The sequence below is a fragment of the Caloenas nicobarica genome, chromosome 11 (assembly GCF_036013445.1).
Source record: "Caloenas nicobarica isolate bCalNic1 chromosome 11, bCalNic1.hap1, whole genome shotgun sequence".
In the NCBI taxonomy this organism is placed as follows: Eukaryota; Metazoa; Chordata; class Aves; order Columbiformes; family Columbidae; genus Caloenas; species Caloenas nicobarica.
The window spans coordinates 19496897-19522097 of NC_088255.1; the positions used below are offsets into that span (position 1 = coordinate 19496897).

The 25201-nt window shown below is 40.2% G+C and overlaps 1 protein-coding gene across 1 annotated transcript; it reads right to left on the minus strand.

The window, feature by feature from the left end:
* Positions 1-5833: 5833 nt before the first annotated feature.
* TXNRD3 (thioredoxin reductase 3) lies at positions 5834-24529 on the minus strand. The gene is made up of 16 exons (XM_065642368.1): positions 24353-24529; positions 17593-17653; positions 15958-16067; positions 15660-15773; positions 14748-14820; positions 14220-14339; positions 13708-13850; positions 12156-12271; positions 11833-12058; positions 11470-11562; positions 10909-10985; positions 9880-10036; positions 9565-9672; positions 8625-8720; positions 7352-7486; positions 5834-7077 (listed from the first exon to the last, which is right to left on the minus strand). The coding sequence occupies exons 1-16, from the start codon at positions 24473-24475 to the stop codon at positions 7015-7017; spliced, it is 1815 nt and encodes a 604-aa protein (XP_065498440.1). The 5' UTR covers positions 24476-24529; the 3' UTR covers positions 5834-7014.
* Positions 24530-25201: the final 672 nt, after the last annotated feature.

The window sequence follows — 25201 nt, forward strand, 5'->3', positions numbered from 1 at the left end:
GTTACAGTAGCAATTGAATGTAATTGCCACAATGAAAATGCAGAGTTCTTTTCACTGCAGGATCATACAGAGACAACAACATGTGAATCCCAAACACAGGGTAGGTCAATTCCACTGAGCGCAGACAAAGAGACCGTGTGCAGTCGTACAGAAAATTTCATCACGACTCTCATACACTTCTGCTTTCTTTGCCTTCAAATCATGGACAAGAAAAGCAGCCCTTTTCTTTATCTCTTCTGTTTCCATTATTTTTTCAACATGACGAACTAAGTTCAACCGAAGTTTAAAGAACTATATTGCGAGAAACCTTAAATGAATCAGCTGACAAAACATTAACATTACTCTTCACCCCAGAAGTAATCCAAGTTTCTCCCTCTTTCTTCAGCTTGTCGGACTCTGCTTTGGCACATATTCAAACATGCAAAGCCCTTAGGATAAAACCAGAAACAGGACAGCAGCAAGACTGGTTAATAGTATTTGTCTCTAAACACCATTATTAATTCTAAATAACCCAAGAGAAGGCTTTAATCAGAAACGTTGTTGCTGTTTTGCATCACTTTCCCGGTGCCTGAAGGCTGGATGCTACAGTCCTAAATACAGGATTCATCAGCTTTCCTTCCATCTATAAATTAATCTTACCTACAGAGCACAGAATATAGAAAAGGAACCACCCCCCATCTCACTGCCAATCCTCAGTAGCTGGAAGAGATTTTACAAGCAAATTACATTACTGCAAAATACCCCAGAAAAATAGGATGTATATCTCGCGGTGTTGATTTGGCACTTGTTGAAAACCATTTACTTTTTCCCTAAGAAACTGAAAAATCAAAATTCACAAGTTAACACATTCCAAGGAAGTTTGTGTCCTGAACAGAAAAGACTATATAATTATTTTACCCACTATTTTTTTAAGTATAAAAAAATATCCTATGTAGCTTGTCTTGTTTTATGGCAACTCATTCACGACGCAGTAAAACATCAAGAATTTGCCCCACTTTTGTTTTAATTAAGGAGATAGGAGTTTTCCCATTGTGGTATCTTCTGTCTTCAGGGAGTTAACATGTGTCTGCCAGGTTACAGAAACATGACTGAGAAATAGATTTTAAAAGTCATTCTCTTTCTAGAAGGAGTCTAATTCTGTATCAGCATTTGTCAGTCCTTTGCCTGTCCCTGACTGGGACTATGGAACACGTTAATCCAGATATTACTGTCTTAATAGCAGCCACGGAAAAATCCCTCTGCAGGAGAAAAGTTCACTTTTGCATTTTGCTCTTGTACAGAAGATTCATTTCTATACATACAAACATGCAGTTTGACAAGACAGAGTTTGGAAATTGGGAAGACAGTAAACACCTCTTTTTTTTTTTAGTGAGACTAAGATCTAAAAATAAAAAAAATCGCACCCTATGTTACGATCTAGCAATCAAGTTAGACTGATGTATGCAATCTGCTTTTTTTTTTCAGGGATGCCCTATGGCTTTGTAAGTCAGAAGCACTGATTACTTATTCTACACTAATTCTACAAAGCTTTAAACATAAGTGCTAAGGACTGAACGGGAGCAGAACGTTCCTTCAGGATGTCTCTGCCGTTCAGCGGTACAAGCTGTGGGCTTTTCAAACAGACTAATTCTGCCCTCTGCATCGACTGCTGAAGCTCTGAAAAAAACATCTTGGCAGGAAAGAAGATTTTTAATGGCTACTTGAGCTCACCCAAGAAAACAAGAAAAACAAAGCAACAACTGAGGCTGAAGGAGGATTTCATGTAATATTTCAACTTTGTTTAGCCTACTGGCATCCAATTTTAGTGTAACACAAATCAACAATAAAGAGTATTTGACTATCACTTAGTTTCTTTCCAAGTAGGTAAGAATTCCTCAAACTAAAGGTGAAATATTTCATGCTGTAATAATTAATGAATACATTTAAAGTATCATCACTCTAATAAAAGATGACTTAGGAAACCACAAGAATAAAAAAAACAATTTGGTGTAAGAATTACCTTGACATTTTTATATCTCACTTTGAAAATCATTAAGCTTTTACCTGTATGTTAATTGGTTTTAGGGCTAACTGGAAAATCTATTTTGATCATCAAGGCATTAATCATCTACTTACAGCACAGAAGCAATGAAAAAGCAGCAAGGTGAGCCCTCCACAACTCAGCCCATGAAGTCACCTCCCCCAGAGGATGCAGCAATGGGCAATTCCACCAATTCCTCCACTAAGACCGTGAAAAAGGCCCCAATGCTGACCAGAGATAAACCTGACCCATCTCTGCTGCATACTGTATTGCTGGCTTCCTGACACTAATCAAAAGGCTTTGTACGACAGCTGCATTTAAATCAATGCTTTGCCTTCTGGTTTGCCCTCTCTGCTTCCATTTCCTTCAGTTACTAAACCTCAAAAAAGTTGAAAAGTTGAGCTAGGGAAGAAGCTGGGTTTAGTTTTGTTTTTATTTCGCACCATCTTACTCTGGTATCAATAGGCAAAGAGTTAAATTGTTTTTCCAAGTTGAGCCAGTGGCAGTAATTGGTGAGTGGTCTCCCTGTCCTTATCTCGACCCATGAGCTATTTTTGTTGTAGTTTCTTCCCCTGTCCTGCTGAGGAGCAGCTTGGTGGGCACCTGGCCAGCCAAGGTTAACCTACCTCACCGTTTTTATAAGAACTGGAACAGGGAAGTCTAGGAATTCAGTTTGACAGGGCCCCTAACAAGACTGAACACAACCGCTGGTGATCAGCCAGAAACAGATCCGCAAACACATCATGTCAGTGACATTACACATCTCATTTTATAACTCTAAAATGCTGTGCAAACAGCTACTAATCCTCTCATGCAATATGTGCTTATCCTCAGAGAGGTGAAGTAACCACCGAAGTCGCACCGCAGGTGCAAGACAAAGCAAAGTTCTAACCTTTACTGTCACTGCCCAGATAAGCAAAGCCCAGGACAAGACACAAACATATTTTCAAAACGTGTGTTTCCTGCTGATTGAGGTCAGCATCAGTGGGGTGAACTTAAGCACCTGGAGAACGTGAACTAAATTAAATGTGAACTAAATTAATTGTGAACACCTGAATAGCAGAATCTTATGCTTCCTAATTTAGAAACTCAACTCCTTTACTGAAGGGGAGAGACAAATCTGAGCCTGAAGGGAAGGGGCTGTTCATGTTGCTTCATCCAACGTGGGAGGCAGTTGGACTGTTTCCCAAGGGTTTTTTTCTCCACCTCCCTGGCCCAGCAGAGACCTTGAATGTTAGGGAGATGCCAATCAAGGAGCACTTTTAATCACCTTCAAGAGGAATAATCCTTCTAAAGCATGTTCCTCGGCTGGCAGGAGGGAAGGGATTGTCAAAGGTCAATAAAATTAACATGAAAGAGCACTAGAAATGCAATGGGGAGAAGACAGCTGTAATTGAAAGCATGGAAAGTGCCAGAGGAAGGGGAAGAGAGTTAGGGGAGTTTTGTAGAGCTGTTTGCTCCATGGAAAGTATGGGGTCTCCCACTTTGGGGAGACAGACTAGGCAGATATGATATCCTGCAGGGTGGGCAGTAATCTTTGTCAAAGGGGTTAAATAGGTAGAGGAACAGAGTGAATCAGACCAAGGGAAGTTCTGCCAGCAAACAGAGGGAACAGTGCAGAGTAAAATCTTTGCTTCCCAGTCCACTCGCTGGTATCACTGCCTGCACCCAGAAATGATGGGATGGAAGGAGCACACATTACCTAGCAATAAACCTGGGTGATATAACCACAGCACACGGTTTTAACCACAGGGTGGTAGAGGCTCTACCATGATTTTTCTTCCCGCTTGAGATGAAGGAGAAAAAGAAAGAGCAGTAGGTGAAAAATCCCAGATGAAACCAATCCTTCCAACCCCCAACAATTCCTTCTTCTTCCGCCCAACCTCTGACAGCACGGGCTCCCTCCCCTGCCAATGCACAGTGCCAACCCGTGACTTCTACTCAATCACTATCTACAACAGTTTGGACCCCATCAGTGCTCCGAATTGCCCTCCGCCCACACACACCGTGCAAGCCCCAAGTCAGAGCATGTCAAAGGGAAGATTACAGCAGCAAGTCAGTGCCAGGTCTCCCAGAGTCACACTTCTACGAGGCAAGAAGCTGGTGAACCACGCCAGCATCTACCCACAACCATCAGCCTCTGTGAAAAGCAAACAGCAACAGTGGAAGTGCTACTTAAAGGGAGTTTCTTGCCCAGACACTCTTAGGCTCACAAAACCTCTGTTCTTGGTCCACTTCGTTACAACTTACATGTAGCTACAGTTATTCAGTTTATTACAAATGAAATATTTCAAGATTTTCTTCTTTTAAGACAACTTTTTCTATCTAGAAATCAAAGGTAAACCCTTTAGATTTTCACCATCATCATGTTTGGACTGTAAGCATCATAAAAATGTCAAGTTATTTAAAGAAAAGCTAGTAGAAAGTAATATAGCTTAAAAAAATCCCCCTCCAAACTCTGCTATCTCTACTTGCATCTCTATAAAAGACAGTCATTCTTTTCTACCCAGATACATTTGCTGCAGACACACATACAGCTGGTTTTGGTAATCTGATAATTTCTCCCTTTGCAGAGGAAGCACCACAATACAGGCACAAACATGACTAAGTCGTATTTGCTGGTCCAAAAGGAAGTAGAAGCTGCCAGCAGACCAGTGACACGGGCTCTGCAAAATAAACAAAGGGTATTCTCTGTCATGCCTTCCAGTCAATAAGCAATCAGTGCTGCCTCCCAAACACCTTGTCATTGTAACACTGGAGCACAGGACTGCTCCTATTTTTGTCGTGCAATGAAATTATCTTGAACGATGGTTGCTATTTTTAGAGGCGGCACTGGAAACTACACAACTCAGCTCTAAACTGTGAGTTCATATACTTTAATGGAGCTGAAGATGTTCAATCATACACTCGCATGACACACACTCACTGTGTACTGTCAATTATAAAGCTCATTTAAGGAGTTCTTGTCTCTTCATCTACTTGAATTAAAACCTTGAGAATAGATTAGATAGTGCTGCAAATCCACATGCTTCATTAGATACACTGTTTATTTTTGGTTAAAACACTTCACCTTTCCTTCCTCTGCTGTTCCCACCTCTTCTGAAGCACATCCAGGAATTTTTCCCTTGCCAATATTTGGAGGAGGCTTGACACGCACAGGATTTAAACATGAAGGAATTCCAGTTTAGAGCAAAAAAACCACAAAAACCAAAACCCAAACAACTTTCAGTTTTCATCCAGTATTTGAGATGTGTTGAAGAAAGGTAAACACTTCCAGTCTTTGTCAAAAGCCACTCCAAGGGGAATAGTGAGAATCCAAAGCATTAAATAGTATGGTTCTACAGGAAAAAAATATTTCATGCCTTATTCTGGCATTTCAAGGCTTATTATAGGATATTCAGCTGCCCCTTTTGTTTCAGACTTGCCCCCCACAGTTCTTGCATAGGCCACCTGGCTGCTAGTGTTACTCAAGACAGATTACAGTGCTCAAAATATAATTAAAATTCATGCTAAGTGGAAAGCCATCTACTAATTTGATGATTAAGTGTTTTCTAAGTGTACAATAAGTATAATCATAACTACTCCTAGACCTGGAAAGTATAAATTTCACCAATAAGCTGAAAAACTGCACTGCTTTGCTGTTTATTCACTGTTTCAAGTGCTACAGTCTAGATACAGCATGCCATAATTATCAGCGATCTAGAAAAAACAGAGCTTCAGCTAAAAGCAGATTCAGTAAGCAACTGCGAATTCTCAATTGCAGCCTATAAAGCCACGAGGTCAGACACCACAAAGTGTTGTACCCATTGTTTATTGAACTTCAAATTCCATGGTACATCATAGATTAAATAGTTAAAAACTGTCCATTTACTATCATACAATGTTCAGAAGAGTCTTTCAAAACATCTCTTTGGACAAAACTAAGCCAAATTTAAACACGGCTTCCCCAGAGAACGCTGGGGTGGAAGAAAGCTTCAGAGTACTGACTGTACACAACACTACACAAAGCACGACAGCACACAGAGTCATCCTTCTCTGCTGCAACACATGCTGCAAAGAGAAATTCTATACAACACTTATTACCATCATGGGCAGGCACCTGCTGTATTAGTGGGACAGATTCCCCTCAGACCCTGCTCCGCTAAGACCTCAATACTCCACATGAGAGCACAGACATTTCTGGGCTCTGTGTTTCACATTACAGAGCTGAGACCAGATTTGAGACTATTATTAGCACTAAACAGTAAGAGCAAATTGACAAGGTCTTGTACTCATGCTCTTCAACCCTGACCTCTAAGATGCCCATGGCTGAAATTTTTATCTTGAAGACATGATATCACCTGACATCACACAACTATGCATGTGAACAACAGTGACGTCTTAGATTTCTTTGACGTTTTAGACTAGTTGAGAGACAAGTGCTTGAACCACACTGCTCAACACTGTATCATATTTGTGCCATCTTGCTTCAAATGAATATATAATTAAGTAAAACAAAATGCATCAAAAAAGATAAATCAGTCAACTGTAAACTGTTGACAAGAATCATTCAATTACATATTTGTCCTCTATCTCAGGCATTTGTACAGGACAACGGAGCCGAGAAGCATTAGCTTTAATTTGTGCAATGTAAGAATTTCCTTCAGGAGGAGTTCAGTCATTGACCGGACGAAGAGATCTCCCAACCTTGCATGGCAGCCATCAGTTGTAGCTCACCTCAAAATAAGGTTCCGAGCCAGAACGTCAAAAAAGCACAGTAGTGCCGAGTCCAAGCAAAGTCAGGATTTACAGTTCAAGATTTCCCTGCTGTACTACTGTTTCCATTTGCACCACTACTTACTGAGGAAGCCTCACCAAGGCATCACTCCCAGCTGCACTACATGCAGTGGCACCGATGCGGAGGTTTATTTTGCTGCAAAGCAGTTGGATGTATTAGGGCTTCCACAGAACCAAGCGTTCACAACATGAAAACATGTAAAACAGCAGGTTTAACCTCAGCAGCCCCTTTGAGAGATGTCTTGTCCTGAAGATTTTGTAATATCCATTGTAGTGAACACCTGTAAGACACCAAAACAACAGCTCATTTACTCTTGCTCTGTATTTTCATCCAGGTAGCTATTGCTCTCCTCTTGTAAAGTAACAACACTATATTTCTCTGAACTGTTACAATGGAAAACAAGTGGCAGTGCACAATTAACACATTTTCTATCACATGCCTTGTGGTTAGAAATTAAGCAAATACTAAACATATATCATGCAATACAATGTAGTATTCTTTCCCTGCATCTAAGCAAAAAAAGCAGATTTTAAATCAAGTTGTACCCCCCTTACCTCTCCACAAGTTGGATGGATACCAATTGTTTCATTAAGTAATTCTTTGGTGAGACCACATTTTATTGCAGCAGCAAAACCTTGGGTAACTTCACCAGCATTAGGTCCAAGAACATGAAATCCTATCACGCGATTCTTTAAGACAGGTGAGAAAAAGCAGGAATTGGTACTAGGTAAAGCTTACCAAAAGCTCTAGTACGTAACTCCCACTACACTAAAAACTATGTGTTACACAAGCAAGTCAATAGCAGAGTCTTTAACAAAAAATGAACTACTCCAAAGAAAGTAGTGTGATTTGTTTCAATTTGCTTTATTAATTGGTTTACCAAGAGGAATAAGACATTTTAAAACATTTTCCCAGGACGTTCCCATACCTTCGGATGTCCCAACCCAGGTCTGGCCATCATTTGCAAGATAGGATACAAATCCCTCATAATACCAGTGATTTAAATCCCTATTTACCTTACATTCTTCCCCAGCATCCTAGGAAAAATCACTTTCACCCAGAAATCTAAATAAAGTCCCTCCTTCCATTGTGGGTTTTTTTGTTGTTGTTTTGTTTTCCCCCCAGTAAGGTTCCAAAAAAGCAGAACTTCGAGCCTTTCTGTAGCCTTTGAGAAAAGGTTAGGTGGGCCGATTTCCAAGGAAGAGAGTAAGCTTACTTCCTCTTAGCTTAATACTGTTTCATCATATCATTGCTTCTCTGAAGTAATTTTAAACACCAAAAATCTTCCTTTGTCTGTTCTCCCAGATGGTTTTGCGGAAAAATACTGGACAACATTTGCATTGATTTTTTTTTTTTTTTTTTGCAACAACAAGAACCTACTGATGACTAGAAATTCTCATTACTGAATTTTCTAGGACCAACCACGTGTTTTCCAAGTTTCTACTAAACATGGAAAACTCTGCACTCTGCAAAAGGCAAAAACCACAAGGTCCAAAAACCTAAAGCAAGACACCAGATAGTACAGTTACTCAAAACCCACTTGGAAGAAAAACCTCAGCAAATTGCTTCACAAATCTGTCCTCAAATTTGAACTCAGGATGATGTTTCAGAATGTATAAAGGTACCACTTGCTCAAACAGGTGTTATATCAAAACAAAACAATCAGCTCTCTCCAAACTGATTAAACCTCTTAGAACAACTACTTCTGTTCTCAGAACGGGTAAAGCTGACCGCAGGCAGGCCAAATAAAATATATTCATATTTTGGCTGGTCTAAAAAGAAATTCCAAGAATAAACCCAGCATACCCATTCCAGCTTGCTACTTACATTGTCACGTTTATTGCAGATAATCTTTGCATAACAAGTATTGTTATCTCTGCCTGGTACTGTCCATTCAAGTGGCCAGAACAAACTGTGATAAACCTGGGAGGATGACAAGGAAAAGAGCATTGGAATTTGATTAATTCAGTCAGACACAATTCAAATCTTAATGTCTTTACAAATAGGCGGTTTGATATGTAATTCACTAGATTTTTGTAACATATACTTGACAAGACAGTGACTTTTGCTCTCCCCAGCCCAAGCAGTCCATCCTCCAAAAGTCAGCAGAGGAAGACTTGACTCAAACCACATGTCCCTGATTTAAATACTCGATTAAAACAGCAACGGCTATAAGAAACAGCCTTTAAGATCATACTTTCAGAAGGAGAAGTGCTTCAGTAGCACAAAACTGATCTCTACTTACTATTCGTTTAAACCTACTCTGCAAAACATTTAACTGCAAAATCTAAATGCCTAATGTGTGTGAAAGATGCAGGGAGTTAAACACAAGGCATGCAAACAGCTTTAATGAAACCCTTCAGAGAAATGCAGAAGCCAGAAATTACCATAAAACAGGGAAGTGATGCCCGACACTCCTACAGCTGTAAGAAAAGGTCAGGAGGAAATTCATTCCAAATTCAAGTACAGTGAATAAGCAGAAAATAGACAGTTCACCCCAGGAGTTTGATATACTTCAGTAATAAGTCTTTTAATCCACGACAACAAAACCAAACACCTACAGTTCTGCAACCCGAGTGTGGCCTCCTGAAGATTTCTGGGAGTCCAATACCTTTTGTTAACCAGATGGCAGCACTTCCACGATCAAAGACCTGCCCAGTTAACCTTGTAATCTCGTTTTAACACTATGCTTTGAGTGCAAAGCAGCAAGGCCTAAGAAAAAAAACGTTTTCAAGCTACAAGTTAAACAAGTCCTGAGTGCTCTCACCTCCAGGTTTTGCTCTCCGTATTCTTCTACGGCTTTTTCTTCAGGTAACCCACAGCAGCCATACTCTAAAGGAGTAAACACTGTCGTTGGTACATTGATATAGTCACACTAAAAATAAAAAACAAAATTTATATTTAGACTATGCAATTTCTATACAGTACATAACAGGAAAAGTTGTATTAGCACTTTTTTTTTTTTTTTTTTTTTACAAAAACTTGCAGTTCCCACAGTCAAGTGGACAAATCAATTTGTGCTATTGCAATTTTGAGACCAAAACCATAGAAATAAGTTGAAATTGTGTTCTTATTGCTTTACCTTTGTGGAACTACCACCATAAAGCCTGCGGGCTAGCAGCTTCCCTGCTTGAATGGCAACTGGAGTAAGTTCAAGCTTTCCTTCCAATATATCTCCAATAGCATAAACATAAGGCACATTGGTTTGCTCTTCATCATTTACAGGTACTTTCCCATTCCTTTAAACCAAACAGAAAATAAAGAGAGTTCAGTACCATAACCTTCCTCAGGGCTCAGCAAAAAACAGAGGGCAGAAGTTCTGCTACAAAGATGTAATTCTAACTACAGAGCACATTTTATTAAATATGCTTATGCCTTTTCTACTTCAACTGCGAGCTCTTCAGAGCATCAAACTCTGACTTGTGACTGATGTCATTATTCAGTGGGCCAGATTTGACCTGAGCAACAGTACGTGTCTGATCACAATGAAGTTACTCAGACATCTTTAGACTTATGAGCTTTTACTTTATTGTTATACAGCTTGCAATGTACATTTTCCCTTAGGGGAAAAAGAGCTGCAATATCACTCACACATTTAAGCAAGTTGGCTTAGTAAGTTACTAGAAAAATTAAAATCAGGTTGCAGCAGCTTTCTTTTGAACAACATAATCCTGCCTCTTCCTTTGCACCAGTTCTGCACTGACACCAGGGATAAACAAGAAAAACAAGTTAAATCTGTAAGAAATGAGTAGTTTGCTGCCTCTTTAAATCTCTAGATTAACTTGCCACATGAGCTGAATAAAACGTTTAATTTAACAGAATATTAAACTGCAGTTTCTAAGTAAATTAGGTGACTATATTAAATCTACTCCTTAAGCACAGTGGCCAACATGTAGGTATAATTCAGAACAGTTCTTTTATGAAATACACATTAAAGTTAATGGACAACTTTACTCAGATCCAGGACAGAATAGGCTTTAAAGGTTCACATAATTGCCAGGTATGAAAGTCAGGATTTTTGAAAAAAGGAATAGTATCATTAGGTATTGTTAAAGAGGTTAAAAAAAAAATCATCACATTCCATGCTCTAAAGGAGTTGAGCAATACTCACTTCTCATTGATTTTGACACCGATTGTATCTAAGCCAATATTTCTGGTACATGCATCACGACCAACGGCTATCAAAACCTAAAAAAAACAAACCACAACAAAAAAAACCCCAAATTAAATGCAATAATTTTATGCGAGGAAAGTATAACCACCATCACACTTCCTTTCGTCTTTTTTTCTGAAGAAATGGTGAAGCGTACAACTGAAGTGACTTTTCCAGAAATTTTTTGAGAGAGTCACCAACAGTTCAGGCTCCTTTCATGTGCAACTTATTTCACAGGTGCAAACAACGGCAAAACATTAATATCAGAACAAAAACAGAAGCAACAACACTGTTCACATGAACTAAATTCCAGGCACGTAAAGTTTCACCCATTCTGCTGACAGGGCTCAATTGGAGATGAATATTGAATTTTCATGTATTTTTTTCTGCCAGTAATTTATGTCAACAAATTTTTCAAGCAAGATTTCCCTTTACCTTTTTCCTGAATAACTTTTAAAGTATTTTAATACATTTTCACGTGCTGCTATATTCAATTATTTCAAATCAAGAAGCGCTTACAGTGTTACATTCTTCTTCAAGGATTTCTGGTCCCTCGGTAGACTTTGCTGTCACTTTGAGTCTTCCTGGCATGCCTTCCTCCAGCTGTTCAATCTGTATAAATATATAAATGCTTAGAAAAACCTTAAGGAGCAGAGCTCACTTACAGAGTCACTTCAAACCTGGATCTACTCATCTATCATTCAGCAGTAAGAAAAAAAACCACCAACACCAACCAACCAAACCAAACAAGAAACAAAGCTTAATATCATAAAACATTTGTTCTTGTATAGACCCAAAGCCTTCTGAGACAGCACGTACATTCTGCATGTGCTGTTTAAAGCAGTTTTGCAAGGAGAGAAGAAACGTAAAAAAAGGACTTGCCTGAATAGGTACAAACTTCTTGATGAACTTTACGCCATGTGTTTCCATGTGAGCACCTACTCTTTCTGCCATTTCTTGGTCAAAGCCCCGAAGAAGGATGGAACGCACCATCACTGTGACATCTAGACCCAGACCAGCAAGAAATCCTGCACACTCTAGAGCCACATAGGAAGCACCCACAACCAGAGTTTTGCCAGGGCAGTAAGGCAGGGAGAAGAGGTCGTCACTAAAAAGAAAAGAAGTGGAAGTTACAAGGTTCTTTCAACACAAGCTTGTTAAACTACAGCAGATAAAATTCAGCCTATTACACCTTTTCATCTCACCTTGTAATGCAGTATTCTTTATCTCCAGGGATACCCAGATATCTAGGCCTTTCTCCTGTTGCCAGGACAAAAGTCTCTGCTGTGTGATAAGTTACTTGTCCTTTTCTGTTAGTTGCCTGTTTATATAAACACAATTTAAAAAAATCTTTATCACAGGTACAGGTTTTAAGGTAAACTTTTAAAAACTAGGTAGTGCTCCCCTTAAATATGTTGGATATATTTAAGAATCAAGAACAAGCAGTTTCAAACAAGAACTAACGCATTTAGAGAAGCCACACAGGTCACTGAAGAATAAAAGGTTTAAACCACAAACTACCAGGCTTTTCTCACATTAGTTAGAGCACTTAAAATCATTTATTCTTTGAATCCTGCTCGTTTCAACTACTTGTTTAGATTGGACCGTTCAATAACAACTTTCAAATTATAAAAAGCCACAACAAATTAAGGCTCCTTTGCCCTCCACTTCCAGTAAGAGGCAAACACAATGCTAGTCACAGAGTAACATCAAGTGGTTCTTAGACTAATGTAGAAATTAAAAACGAAAAGTATATAGTTACATGATTTCAGAGAGCCTCAGGCCCAACCTTAAACGAATTCAAACTAATTTGACATATAGAGGACCTTGGTCCTGGGAAATTCCATTTTGCCTGTGTGTCTCTCTCAAAATCCAGCCTTTATTCTTGCTCTTTAGTTATTTCTCAACACGTAAGAAGGGAAACTTCCTTCCGATCGAGTCATCAGGTAATTCAGGTTGGAAGGGCTCTCAAGAGGTCATCTCGTCCAATCTCCTGCTCAAAGTTTCTGTTATACTTCATTTATAGGCTAAGGACACTTAAGTAGCTGACCTGCATACCTGGACACTAGAACAGCTGGTAGATGAGGCAAGTTGAGTATACTACGATTGTTTCTGTGCAAGTCTCTTGAAACACATGTAGTTCAGCCTTCATAAACTCATATTGAAAACAGACAATTACACTCACTGAACCAAACAGTCGTCTTCAGTATGCAGTTCTTCTAAGTTAACCTTGCTGCAATACGATCATTTAAAGCAAGACTGGCAGCACATGTTTTGTCTTGCAAAACTGACAGTTTAATTCTTATGCTGATACAGCATAAGGTTCTAGCAGTGCTCTTACGCAAGTGCTTAATCTGAATTTAATTTCAATGCTTTTTATACTTTAGTATGAAGATTTTCCAAGCAGCTAAATTGTACAGCTAGAGCTTTTCTTTTTGTCTCCCCCTCCTGACTCAGACTGCTGCCCTCAGTCACGAAGTTATCAACTGAGATCATCTTACTCTATTCAAGCAAGACATAAGTTTACAGATATCCACATTAGTCTTACATAACAATTACTAAGGCTGCAAACGCTGTGGCATGTACTAAAGTACAATTGTAATTTGAATGAATAACTTATTTCACAAATGAGTTCTTAATTTCAGTTGACCGAAGTTGCCAATGTCACGACAAAGCCCTTTCCTTGTAGGATTTTAAGAGGCCATTTTAGAACATGAGTTTTCCCCCCCAACAAAATGTTTTAAACACAGCACATACCTTAATTTTGTGTGGTTCAATGAATTCTCCATAAGAATTGAGGTATGTCACAGACTTCTCTCTTAAGGACACTCGATATCCCCAGTTTAAAGAACCAATGTAGTTTTGAATCGCCTCTACCATGACCTCCCAGTTGTGTTTAACTGAAACATTATTTTAATAATTGAAGAAATCAAAATGTGACGAACCCTTAAAGAAAAACTTAAGCCTTATTCATTGTACATCATGCTAAGAAAACATCATTATCATCAGTAATGAGGATACATATTAGTCTTTACCTAACTTGTTACTATATGAAGATCTTTCATTTAATTCAGATGATATAGGGAACAAAACACAATTAGCTTTCAATCTTAAGGGTTTCTGTGACTCGAAGAGGAGGATGCCTTTTGATTCACCCAAGAAAACTACTGACCTCTGCCTCTAGTTTACTAGGACCAAAGTACAAGAACGATCTTAAGCTCAGTCTCATCTGTACAATGTGTTGGTCTGTGCTCTGTGGTCTCACTAACCTTGTTCTTCATACTGCCACCCGTATTTCCTCGAGTCTTGGAGCGCCTGACCCAGAAGTGCTGCTTGATGCATTAGCTTCTTAGGAATGCAACCTACATTTACACATGTGCCACCAAGTCCTAAGATGGAAAGAACTATGTTATTACCTGTGTGAGGCATGCATAGCCATATAGTCACACTGTCCTAGAGGTAGCCTAGATCATTTGTCCATGACAGAGCTAGATGAACTGAAAGGCCCCTCCAAAAAAAACCCCAAACATGAGAATGTGAACATGCACACACACACTACCAGGACACGATTTGAGAGTGAACAGAACTAGAACAACATTTGACAAAGAACTGAGAATTAGCAATGCACAGAAATAACTGTCCAGAAAAGCCAAGAAAAACAACTGCTTTGTTATCCCATGTCCTAGAGTTACAGGAATTCAGCCACAATTTCTAAGAATGCAAATCCATGGTATTTAACAACTCAATATGTATCTCAACAACTCAAACATCATAAAATACAAGTTAACAGAACTTACCCCATGAGGTTCCGAGAGGCGTTGGAACAACATAATCTAACACCATTACTTTCTTTCCCAAGGCAGCAGCTTCCTATAAAATACGGAGAGACAAGTCAACATTACTGAACATTTGCCTGACCAAGAAAGCCTGTCTGCTCATTTACGCTCACAATATACAATATGCTCTATGAGAAGGGTGAGTACTATGCCATCTTCTCCTGCCTTTCTTGTACGTATCTAGTGAAAGTTGCACACTTAACTATTGTTGTACAGCAATCATCAAGGCTGTCAAGAATAACATCATCACGCCCAAACCACACACTGATGGTAGGATACCTGGCTGAGAGGTGTGAAGTGTGGGTTCAAATCCCTCAGGTATTACAGAAAACTGAATCTGCATCTTAGGTCCTGAGGCACTCTGAAAAACAGCTATTTGTGTGACAGGTACAGAAGCTCTACCATCATTTCTAAAAAAGACAGTAGAAAGAGAACTAAAAAGTAAGCCCATTCCTTGAGAGAATAGCTGAAAGCACTTCATTTTAGATGACTTGCGACCCTGAATCTTCCACAGCCAGAAGTACTTCGAGAGTAGCTTTTAGGTTTTCCAGATTACTGTTTGGAAGTGTTAAAGTGCTTGCGTACTACACGTGAGAAGAGATACTTAAACTTTTGGTTCCACCCTCAGCCAGGAACCTAAAACCTATTATTAGGATCAAGACCTGAATAGGCATTGGCTAGAAACTGATGCACACAAACCATGATCTCTTGAATGAGCACATTACTAGACCACTACTGATTCATTAATTAACAAGGTGAACAGTAACAATCACCAAAATATAGACTGATTTATACTATTGTGATTAATACAGACACTAATTTTTAAGAAGTTTCACATACAACCTGTTCTTTAATGCAATTTTCACGTCATACCTTGGAACATGCAAGTCCACCTGAGCCACCACCAATAATAATGAGATCATAATCATAGGGTTCTACATCTTTGCTGTCCCCAAGAAGTTTCTGTAGCGATCCATCCTGATAAGCCTATTAGGAAAAAAAAAAAAAATCAAATTATCACACACGTTTTTTGAGCAAACAAAAACTGAATGATGTTGCCTTCTCTGACCTACATCACCCAGTCTATGTCACACAAAATTTCATTATGAGCAAACAGCAAATTTACTCAGTAGTCTTGTCTACTTCCAGCTGATTTTTAAAGAAAAGTTACCTTGTAAGTTGCATCACAGCCACCTATGTGTGTTCCATTCACAAATACATTAGGCACTGTCCTCTGATTAGTTAGCTCTGCTAACACTTGCTGAATACTGGGTCCATCAGCTAAGAACAAAATAAACAGTTATGTTGTAGAATAATTTTCAAGAAGGGAGATTTAAAACAACCTGAAGTATTTAAGGTTTGGACTGTAATATACTGTAGGCCTGCCAAGAAAATTATAGCATCTCATTTATAGACTTCCCGAACATAAGCCTTCAAAAACTACTTCTCAAAAGAGCACACTTAAATACAAAGGATAAATTGGTGCTTCAAGGTATAATTCTACAGGACAGAGTAAAGTTGAAGACAGTTTAGTCTCCGTGTTTCCTGAATTCTTACCAGTCTCTTCCTGAGTGTCATATGGAACTACTACTACTACTACAAAAAAATCTTTGCAGGTATCACATGAGATCAGACAGACAGCTTTTCTTTCATGAGAATTGTCTGGTTTTGGAGTGTGCAAGTGCACACAGTTTTGCACTATAAGACTATGGGGATGGGAAGAATGAACATGTTCGTCTACTTACCCTAAAGCTGCCTTCAGACTTTTTCTACCCGCCGCAGTGTCTTAAACCTTCCAGTTTTAAGATTATCATTGCCTGAACTGACCTGTCATCTGAATCACATTGGCTCAATTTGGATCTCACAGTTGTTGAGCAGTAAATGTGGGTATGAGAATTTACGGTAGTCATTTTGACTAAAATCTTTTTACTCCAATAACATATATATTTAGTATCAGTAATCAGAGCAATTGCAAGGGAAATACTTTTTTAATTAGGACTAATTCCAGAAAAAAATGCCTGTGCATTGTACTTTGCATATCTTGGGCTATAATGAGTTCACAGTATAACAACTTTTTTTTAAAAGTAAAAAAAAAAAGAAGAGATGCTTTGGACCAATAAATAAGCACATTTTTCCAAGCACTGCTTAAGCACCAATACTTCAAAAAAGCATTGGAAACTAAGTTTTGTACAGAAAAAAATTGATAATATAGAATCAGTAGCTTATCAACAGTGCAATTAAGAGGTTACTAAGAATTATGGTAGAAACTACTTGTACTTAAAACTACATTAAAAACTACATGCATTATGTACATACATGCATAAGGCACTAGACAAGTATTAAAACTAAAGCAGGTTGGGCTTTAAAAAAATAAAAGCCTTAAACTAGCAACAGTCAAGGTACTGGAATTTACCCTTCCAGTGACTCAGCAACTTTCCCTAAGAAGGTCACCCATATACCAAGTCAAACATTAACAATTCATTTAAAGCCACAAAATAACCAGAGGTGGTAGAAAAAACACCATATTTTTCCCCAAAAGATAGAGCTCCTCAGACAGAAATCAGATCTCACATCCTCCACCAGCTGATGATTTGTACAGAAAGAGTCAAAGCCTTCAGTTATATTAAAAACACATCCTGTATTAAAATCCACATTGAAGCCTAATTTCTTTTATCTCTGGATATATTAAAATTTATTTTAATTGTGTTTATATCCTCCACTTAGCTCACGACAGCTTGAAGAGTCATGCACAGTCACCCACTTTTAGTTACATGAAGCAGCATGTGATAGATTTTTTTCTACTTACCAGTTACATCGAGTTCCAAAGCATAGTACTCCACACACAGGGAGCGGAAGAGTTCTTTCACCTACAACAGAAACAGACACAATGCCAGTGCAAAGCTTTCACAAGATCTGACATACAGCTCAGGGGAAAACTTGTTTGTTGGACACACAGAGGTAACTTTTAAGTCCCAGTTATTACACTTTGAGGGCCTAGCTCTACATGCCTTTGGTAAAGTTTGGCACTATTTGTACGTTTTGCATGTTCCTCACTTAAAGCCAGGCTATTTAACAACATTCAGATCAAACATCTCACATCATAGCAACCTTCCAATACAAGTTTCATTTCCTTAAGAAAAAGTTTCTACATACAATTTGTTTAGCTGCAGGTTTCTCCATCCCCAACAGATACCAAAAGCCATGAGAATAACCGTCATATGGAAAAACATGGAGAAGATAAAGTAGCAGCCAGATTCCCTGACAGTACTAAGAAAAGAAAGGGAAAAGGAATAAAGGATAACATGCAAAACAAAACACTGTAAAGCAAATGCAAAAAATAAAAGCATTATAAAAAGCCACAGAAAGGGTAATACTGTCCCAAGTGTCCTCAGCAGTACGACAGCTCATGTCTACCAGCCCTGCCTTCGCTTTTGGTTGCTGTGCTTCAGAAAAGTTTTAGAACAAGCAGACAATTACTATATGGAGTCAATGAGTTGGGTTTAACATAAAGATGGGGAAAAAATAACTGTTTAAATAAATAATTGACTACCTCAAGGAAGAAGAAAAGTGGTGGATGGAATAAGAACTAACACTCTTGAACTTCATCAAGAGATTGATATTAGACTTCAGGAAAATCTTTTCCTAATAACAGCACACTGGAACAGGCGGATGACAATCTCCATCAGCAAGTGGTTTCCAAGTACATGTCAAAAGTGTCTGAACTACAACTTCTCCTACCCTGAGCCAGTGGACAAGACTAGATGATCTCTTGCCTTTTTTTTTTTCCAGCTCTAATTTTTGGTTTGCTATTTAACAACATCTGCCTCAGCCTCCAGGATCAGGCAGGAGTGGTTCTAACTTGTTTGCTATTGTTTTACTAAATCAGTCATATCTTGCTTGTGAAATATTGAGAGAGTTAATGCCAGAATGTAAGTTACCTTTTTTAACCTTTTAAATTGCTATTCTTCTCCATTAAGCAAGGAGAAGCATTCTAAAGATGCTTGGTCACTAAAAGGCTGCTCTTCTCTCATGTTGCTACGAATAAACTCAGGTACAGCATCACTAGAACATGTCCTAGAAACACATTTTATGCATTCAGAAGTCAGCAACAAATTGAAAAGGGAAAAACAAACAAAATACCCCTCCCCCCCCCCAACAAAAAACCCTCTATATACAAGCCCAGTCTTAAAAAGGGAAGAAAAAAAAATAAAAGCCAACAAAACATCCTAAAAGACGACTCAGTGGAGATTCTCTCCAGCCTGGACAGAGTTCTGGGTATTTTTCTAACATCTGTTCTGGATGGACTGAGTGTACCATTATGAGATTCAGATCCAGGTAGCATTTTAGAACTGAGATTTTTTTACAGTAACACCTATTTGTAAAACAGGCAGTAAAAAAAAAATTGTGAACTGTCTTTCCAGCTGGACAATGACATACCTCATGACACAGGAGGTAGTACAACATCTGACAGTATATTTACTTCTTTGAAATAGAATTTGCAGACTTAACCACGCAAATAGATATTGCAAGGCAACAGGTAAGATATCTGCTTTTAATCATAACTGTCTTGACATGAAAACAGCTCTAGCAAGAAGCACAAAATGTCTGTGAGGAATCCACCAAAAAATGAAGCACACTAAGTTGCTGCCAATTCAGAGGAAATCTTTTACAACCAGCTTTCTGGTAAACCTCAAATTTATTGACAGCACTTCACTAAGAGTAAGCTGAGTCACATCTAATAAGCCTGAAGATGTTGAACACGTGATGAATAAAATGTTTTTAATGTTGCTGTGATCCATGCTGTTACTCTGCCAAAGGCTGAGTATTCCGATGCTTTCTACTGGGGTTTCAGCTTAATGCAGACGAACAAAGCTTTTGTATTCTGTACCAACTACATGGCAAGTTTCTTACCATATCATGTGTCAACCCATAATATACAAAAATAAGCTCTGCTTCTATAACCGATTACATTAGTCCTGCAGTTATAGAATAATTTAAGTTGTAAGGGACCTTTGGAGGTCATCTGATCCAGCTCCCTGCTCAAAGCAGAGCCAAGTATGATGTTTGATTGAGTTGCTCAAAACACTGTCCACTCCAGTTCTAAATTTCTACAAGGATGCAGATACTACCACCTCTCTGGGCTGTTCCAATGTTTGACCATCCTCACAGTAAAGAATTTCCATTTTATCTCACTGGAGTATCTCTCATTGCAACTCATATTTATTGGCCCTTGTCCTTTTACTCTGCAGCTCTGAGAAGTGTCTGGTTCTCTCTCCACTTAGTAGCTGAATCACACTCCAGAAAGTATAGATTTAAGACAACTCCTTTAGGCAACCTTTATTCTCTACAAAATATATGTAGCAGAGAAAAAAAAGAAAAAAAAAAGACAAAAAAGACAAATGTCAGCATCCAAATTAGAAGTAGCTATTGCACTTTATACTTATGAATAGATCATGCTTGGGTATCGCTAATGAACGAGAAAGAAAGAAACAAAGAAAGAAAAGTAATAAGTATATGGTCGGTTATGAAATCTTTGATATAGGCAAGAGATAACAGATCATCCCAGTTTGGAAAAGAAAATTATTAGGAAGAGTAGAAAGGTAACACACACTAATCATGAGTAATCTCTAGATAAGGTGAACAGGAAATGAATTCTGAGAAATACTCACTGGAGCAAACAGCCACAACTGCATTTACCAGACAACAATTTTGAAATGAAAAGGAAGTAAATCTCCATACAATACATAAACCAGAGAGTTTATGGTCACCTGACACTGTAAAAGCCAAAATTAAAAGGAGATCAAAATTGCTACTAGACCAACTAAAGAAAGATCCACAAAATACTTTTAACTCAGTAAAACTAATACAAACTCAGGTCAAGAAATTCCTGAGCCACACAGTGCTGGAAACTCCAGCAGCATGCTGGGAAATTTCCTTCCTTATACCCCAATCCTAAAAATGTGATTTCTCCAACAAGTGTCTGGGACAGGATATGAGGTTCCACAGTCACAGATACAACCACTTACTTCCCTTCTGACCAATGCAATGGCCTCATTTACCTACTAAACCCTTCCAGTTTTCACAAAAAGAGAGAACAAAAATCTATAACTAAGCAGTCGATCATTTATCTGAAACTGAGAAATTGGTCTAACACTTCAGAAAACTCTTCCTGGAGATGCTTTCTTGTCATTAGGGTAGCTAAGCAGGTTTGAAATAAGCTTCATACAGTAAAGTTAAGTAATAATGGTGTGTCCCATGTCTGCTGTTTCACATATAAGCAAACATTCTGTAATAGCTACAGCTGAATTGACCAGAAGCCCCCATGGATACAGAAAGTATTTTTTAATATTAATAGCATAGCATATAACTAGAGTAACTGGCAACTTCTATACAGCCAAGTTGTTGCTCTTAAAATAATTTCAACATATCACAGTGTTCAGACTTGTCAACTTTTCATGCTAAAAACCTATGGGTTTTTAATGCATTTCTATCTTTACTTAATATTAAATCTTTTCAGGGTGGTAAGAGATTAAAGAAGAGTCAAGTTCAAATGACTTACTTGTCTTGACTGAACACCACCCCCTCTCCACTACTGCCTTGCTAAAGCAATTGAACAATAAATTGCATTTGCAGAGAAAGAACTGCACAATTGCCTAGTCATGCTACTAGCTAAACTGAACAGAATCAGCTACTTAATTCATTTAGAGAATTTATTTGCAGTGCTTTTCTGAAGGAAAGCACAATCTTTATTTTCTTCCAGCATGGCTACATCCATTTGAAATAAATAATTCTTCCCACCTCTCAAATTAGGTCCCTTCAGAGCACAAGTGTTCTCTGCACTGGTGCTAAACATCATCAGTTTTTCAATTAATCCTACCAAAATCACATTGCTAACAACCATCCACAGTAAAAGACAGGCACAGTGCACACTATTCATATCTGTCTGCCTTTAAGAACTCAAAACTATGTGATTACAGGCTAAGTACCCAAGCTGTAACTACACATTCAAATTATATCCACTTCATTAATTCTACAGACTAGACCAGCTAGCAAGAATGCTGCATTACCCATTGTTCTCCCATTCCTTTCACTATTTTCTAAGCCTTTGGTAGGAGGGGGTTGTTAAGACACTGCAGATATTTCTCTGTTTTATTACTCAATGTCTTATGTGTGGCTTCCTTCTCTCATCAGCTTTCTTCTCCAATTGTCCCTCTGCAATACCTTTCACATATTTATTTCATTATATTACTTTTTTCTCCTGTTTCAAACAATAAAATAAACCAAGTAAATTTGTCTACTACAGCAATCAGCTCTTCCCACTCCCCCCTCCCCAAGTTTACCACCTGTTCCTTCACAAAGATTCATATAGGGTATTTCAACTCTCTCTCCTAGAAAGGGCCACGAGAGAGGGCCCACCTGCTCCCAATATTTATTCTTCCCCTTTCCAAGACAATAAAGAGAATAAAATGGAGAAGCTCTGAACAAATGCAGGAAAGAACATTACTACGGAATTTAATTACTGGACTACTATCGAGTTTATTTTTCTCCTTAGCTCCTCGTGTTAAGTCTAGCCCCACTGCAATACCAGAAACAGATGAAGAGGCTGCAAAGTTCAAAAAGTTACTGTGCCATTGTATGATCTCAAACACATTGGCCTGAATGCCATGCATATCAACACCTGAGCAATCATGATCACTAAAAGCACACAGAGCAACAGACAGGCACAACTAAGCCTTATTTCTCGATGTGCAGCACATAAGTCCTAAACAAAAGGAATTCTCCTCAACCAAAGATAATATTTTTGTCAACTGATCTAGACTTGAGCCAGACTCCAACCCTAGCATTACTTTCATTTGCTAAAACTTCCATTGAGCAAGTTGATAAGTAAGCAAATTTTAGAAGGATTTGAGCTTCCTATTACACTATACTATCTTGCTGCCAAAACATTCCTAAAGAGAAGGCACTGCTGCTTTTGCCTGTCCTCTCATACACAGAAGCTTCCTTCCTCAAAACCTCAATTAAGTTGTGAGATGGGATATATTCCTTTAAGTTTTCTACAACAGGCTCATTATATCTCCTCCCTCACAAGAGCTACTGGAACCAAACCAAACCTACACAAGGGAGTGCAGCTTTTGAGTGTTCTCCTGGTTGTCAATTCCATTGACAAACACCAGGACTCGACCTTATAGTTCCAATTATGTTTTTCTACCAAGGCCACATCAAATACATTATGAGTTTTAACTGACATTTCATAACACACTCTTTGTAGACATCCAAGAATCACAATGCCTATAAATGCCCAGATTCTGTATGAGCTATGACTACAGTACGTTGGTATCATAAAATTCTAATGAAGATACTGGTTTTGTCTAATGACTCTGGTTCACTCGCTACAGCTACCCAGTGATATCGACACAAAACCAGGGCTAGATATTTTTCTCTAAACATCACAATTAGCGTTGTTTCTTTTAAACACACATTATGGTCAGCATTTACAACTTACGCTCTTGCTACAGCCAACCTTTTCCCTCAAATTTCAAAAACAGCTGAAAAATTAACTTATCTTCCTCTCTGGGGATACAACTTTGTCCAACTTGGACACCAATATGGTGGTAAAAATTTCAATAAGAAAGCAACACAGTCAGCACCCTAACCTGCAACTAGTAGATCCAAAAGCAGTTGAGCTGAGGAACAACCACATTGTGCAGAATTTCACACACATTCATCTACGCCTTCACTCACATGGCAAAGAACTGCTAAGGACACCTGTTTGGAACTTTGCTTTACTTCAAGCCTGATAAGGGGACTCCAAGGGGTGGCACTTGCTGCTCAACTTAATTGGCATGGATCACAGAATCACAGAATGTCCTGAGTTGGGAGGGACCCACAAGGACCATCGAGTCCAACTCCTGTCCCTGCACAGGACAACCCCACAGGTCACACCGTGTGTCTGAGGACGCTGTCCAGTCTCTTCTTGAACAGTGTCAGGTTGGGGCCGGGACACCTCCCTGGGGAGCCTGTTCCAGTGGTTCCCTTTGGGTGAAGAACCTTTTCCTAATGCCCAACCTGAACCTGTCCTGGCACATCCTCCTGCCACTTCCTCGGGTTCTACAGCTGGGTCACCAGAAAGAAGAGCTCAGCGCCTACCCCTCCTCCTCCCCTTGTGAGGAAGCTGGAATCGCCATGAGGTCTCCCCTCAGCCTCCTCTTTTCCAAGCCGAACAGACCCAGTGACTTTAACCGCCCCTCATAGGGCTTCCCCTCAATACTGAGCTACATCTATACAGTCTAAATCCCAGGGGTGCCGTCCCAAGAAGCAGCATCCCCTCACCGCTCGCTTTGCAACCCTCCTCCCCTCCCGCACCTCCCTCGCCCGGGCCGCCCTGAGGGCAGATGTCTGTGGCCCCGCACGGGGGCCGCGCCGGGCCTGCCTCCCCCCGCGCCGAGAAGCCTCCCGCCCTGCCCTCGCCAGGGCGGCGTGAGGAGGGCAGCGACTCCCAGAGCCCCCGTTCCGGAAGGGAGAACCCGCGGGGGAGCGCGCCCAGGTGGCTCCCGCCGCCGCCTCACCTTATTGCAGTAAGGGCAGTAGCTCTTACTGAAGATCATGACGCGGTGGGAGGCGATGAGGGTCCGTACGCGGAGCTTCAGGCCGTCCCAGTCCGGGAGCGGGGTCTGGCCGGGCGGCGGCATGGCGGGCCCGGGGCTGAGCCGCGGAGCGACGCGCCACAACCGCCTCGCGCGTGCCCAACGGCAGCGGCGCGCGCCCAACGCCCGCACTGACCCTCAGCATCAGCCCGCCCCTTCCGGAGCGGGGAAGGTGACAAGCCGGACCGAACTATCCGCGCGGGGGGGCGGGGGGAGGGTGGCAAAATGCCAAAAAGCACTTCCCGCCCTCTCCTTCAGCCACACGCACTATGACTCTAAAAGTATTAAAAGTCAGTTTATATCACAGGTAGAAGCTCCACTGTTTACCTAAAGGTGATGTCTAGAGGGACGAACTTGCATTTTTTTTTAAGCCACCCCTCCCCTCTGAGGGGTGTAGAATAACCCAAGAAGCGGCAGACCAGGCCGCGCATGCGCAGGGGGCGCGGCGTTGCCCCGGCGGCGGGAGCGCTGCGCGGCCATGGCCGGTGCCGGGCGGCTCCTGGTGCGGCCGCTCGTCCCGCGGCGCCTCCAGAGCCCGGGGAGGGCAAATAGCTCCGGTGGGGAGCGGCTGGAAGGGGCAGGCGGGAGCTGGGGCTGGCTCAGGGGTTGCTGGCCTTTCCCCGCCTCACGGACTGTCTGGTCCTGAGGTGGCGGCGATCGCTCCGCGTCCCGGCGGGGAACAAGGGGCCGCAGCGGGGGCGCCGGTTTTGTCCCCCCTCGGTGCCCTGTAAATTAGGGCAAAGTCTAGGGGAAAGCTTTCCCTTGTCTGCC

Coding starts and splice junctions, on each gene's coding strand:
- TXNRD3 (XM_065642368.1), bottom strand. CDS start 24,475: ATGCCGCCGCCCGGCCAGACCCCGCTCCCGGACTGGGACGGCCTGAAG. Junction 17,654..24,352: donor ACTGCCCTTACTGCAATAAG/GTGAGGCGGCGG, acceptor TTTCTGTTGTAG/GTGAAAGAACTCTTCCGCTC. Junction 7,487..8,624: donor TCTGCAATAAACGTGACAAT/GTAAGTAGCAAG, acceptor CCTGTCTTAAAG/AATCGCGTGATAGGATTTCA.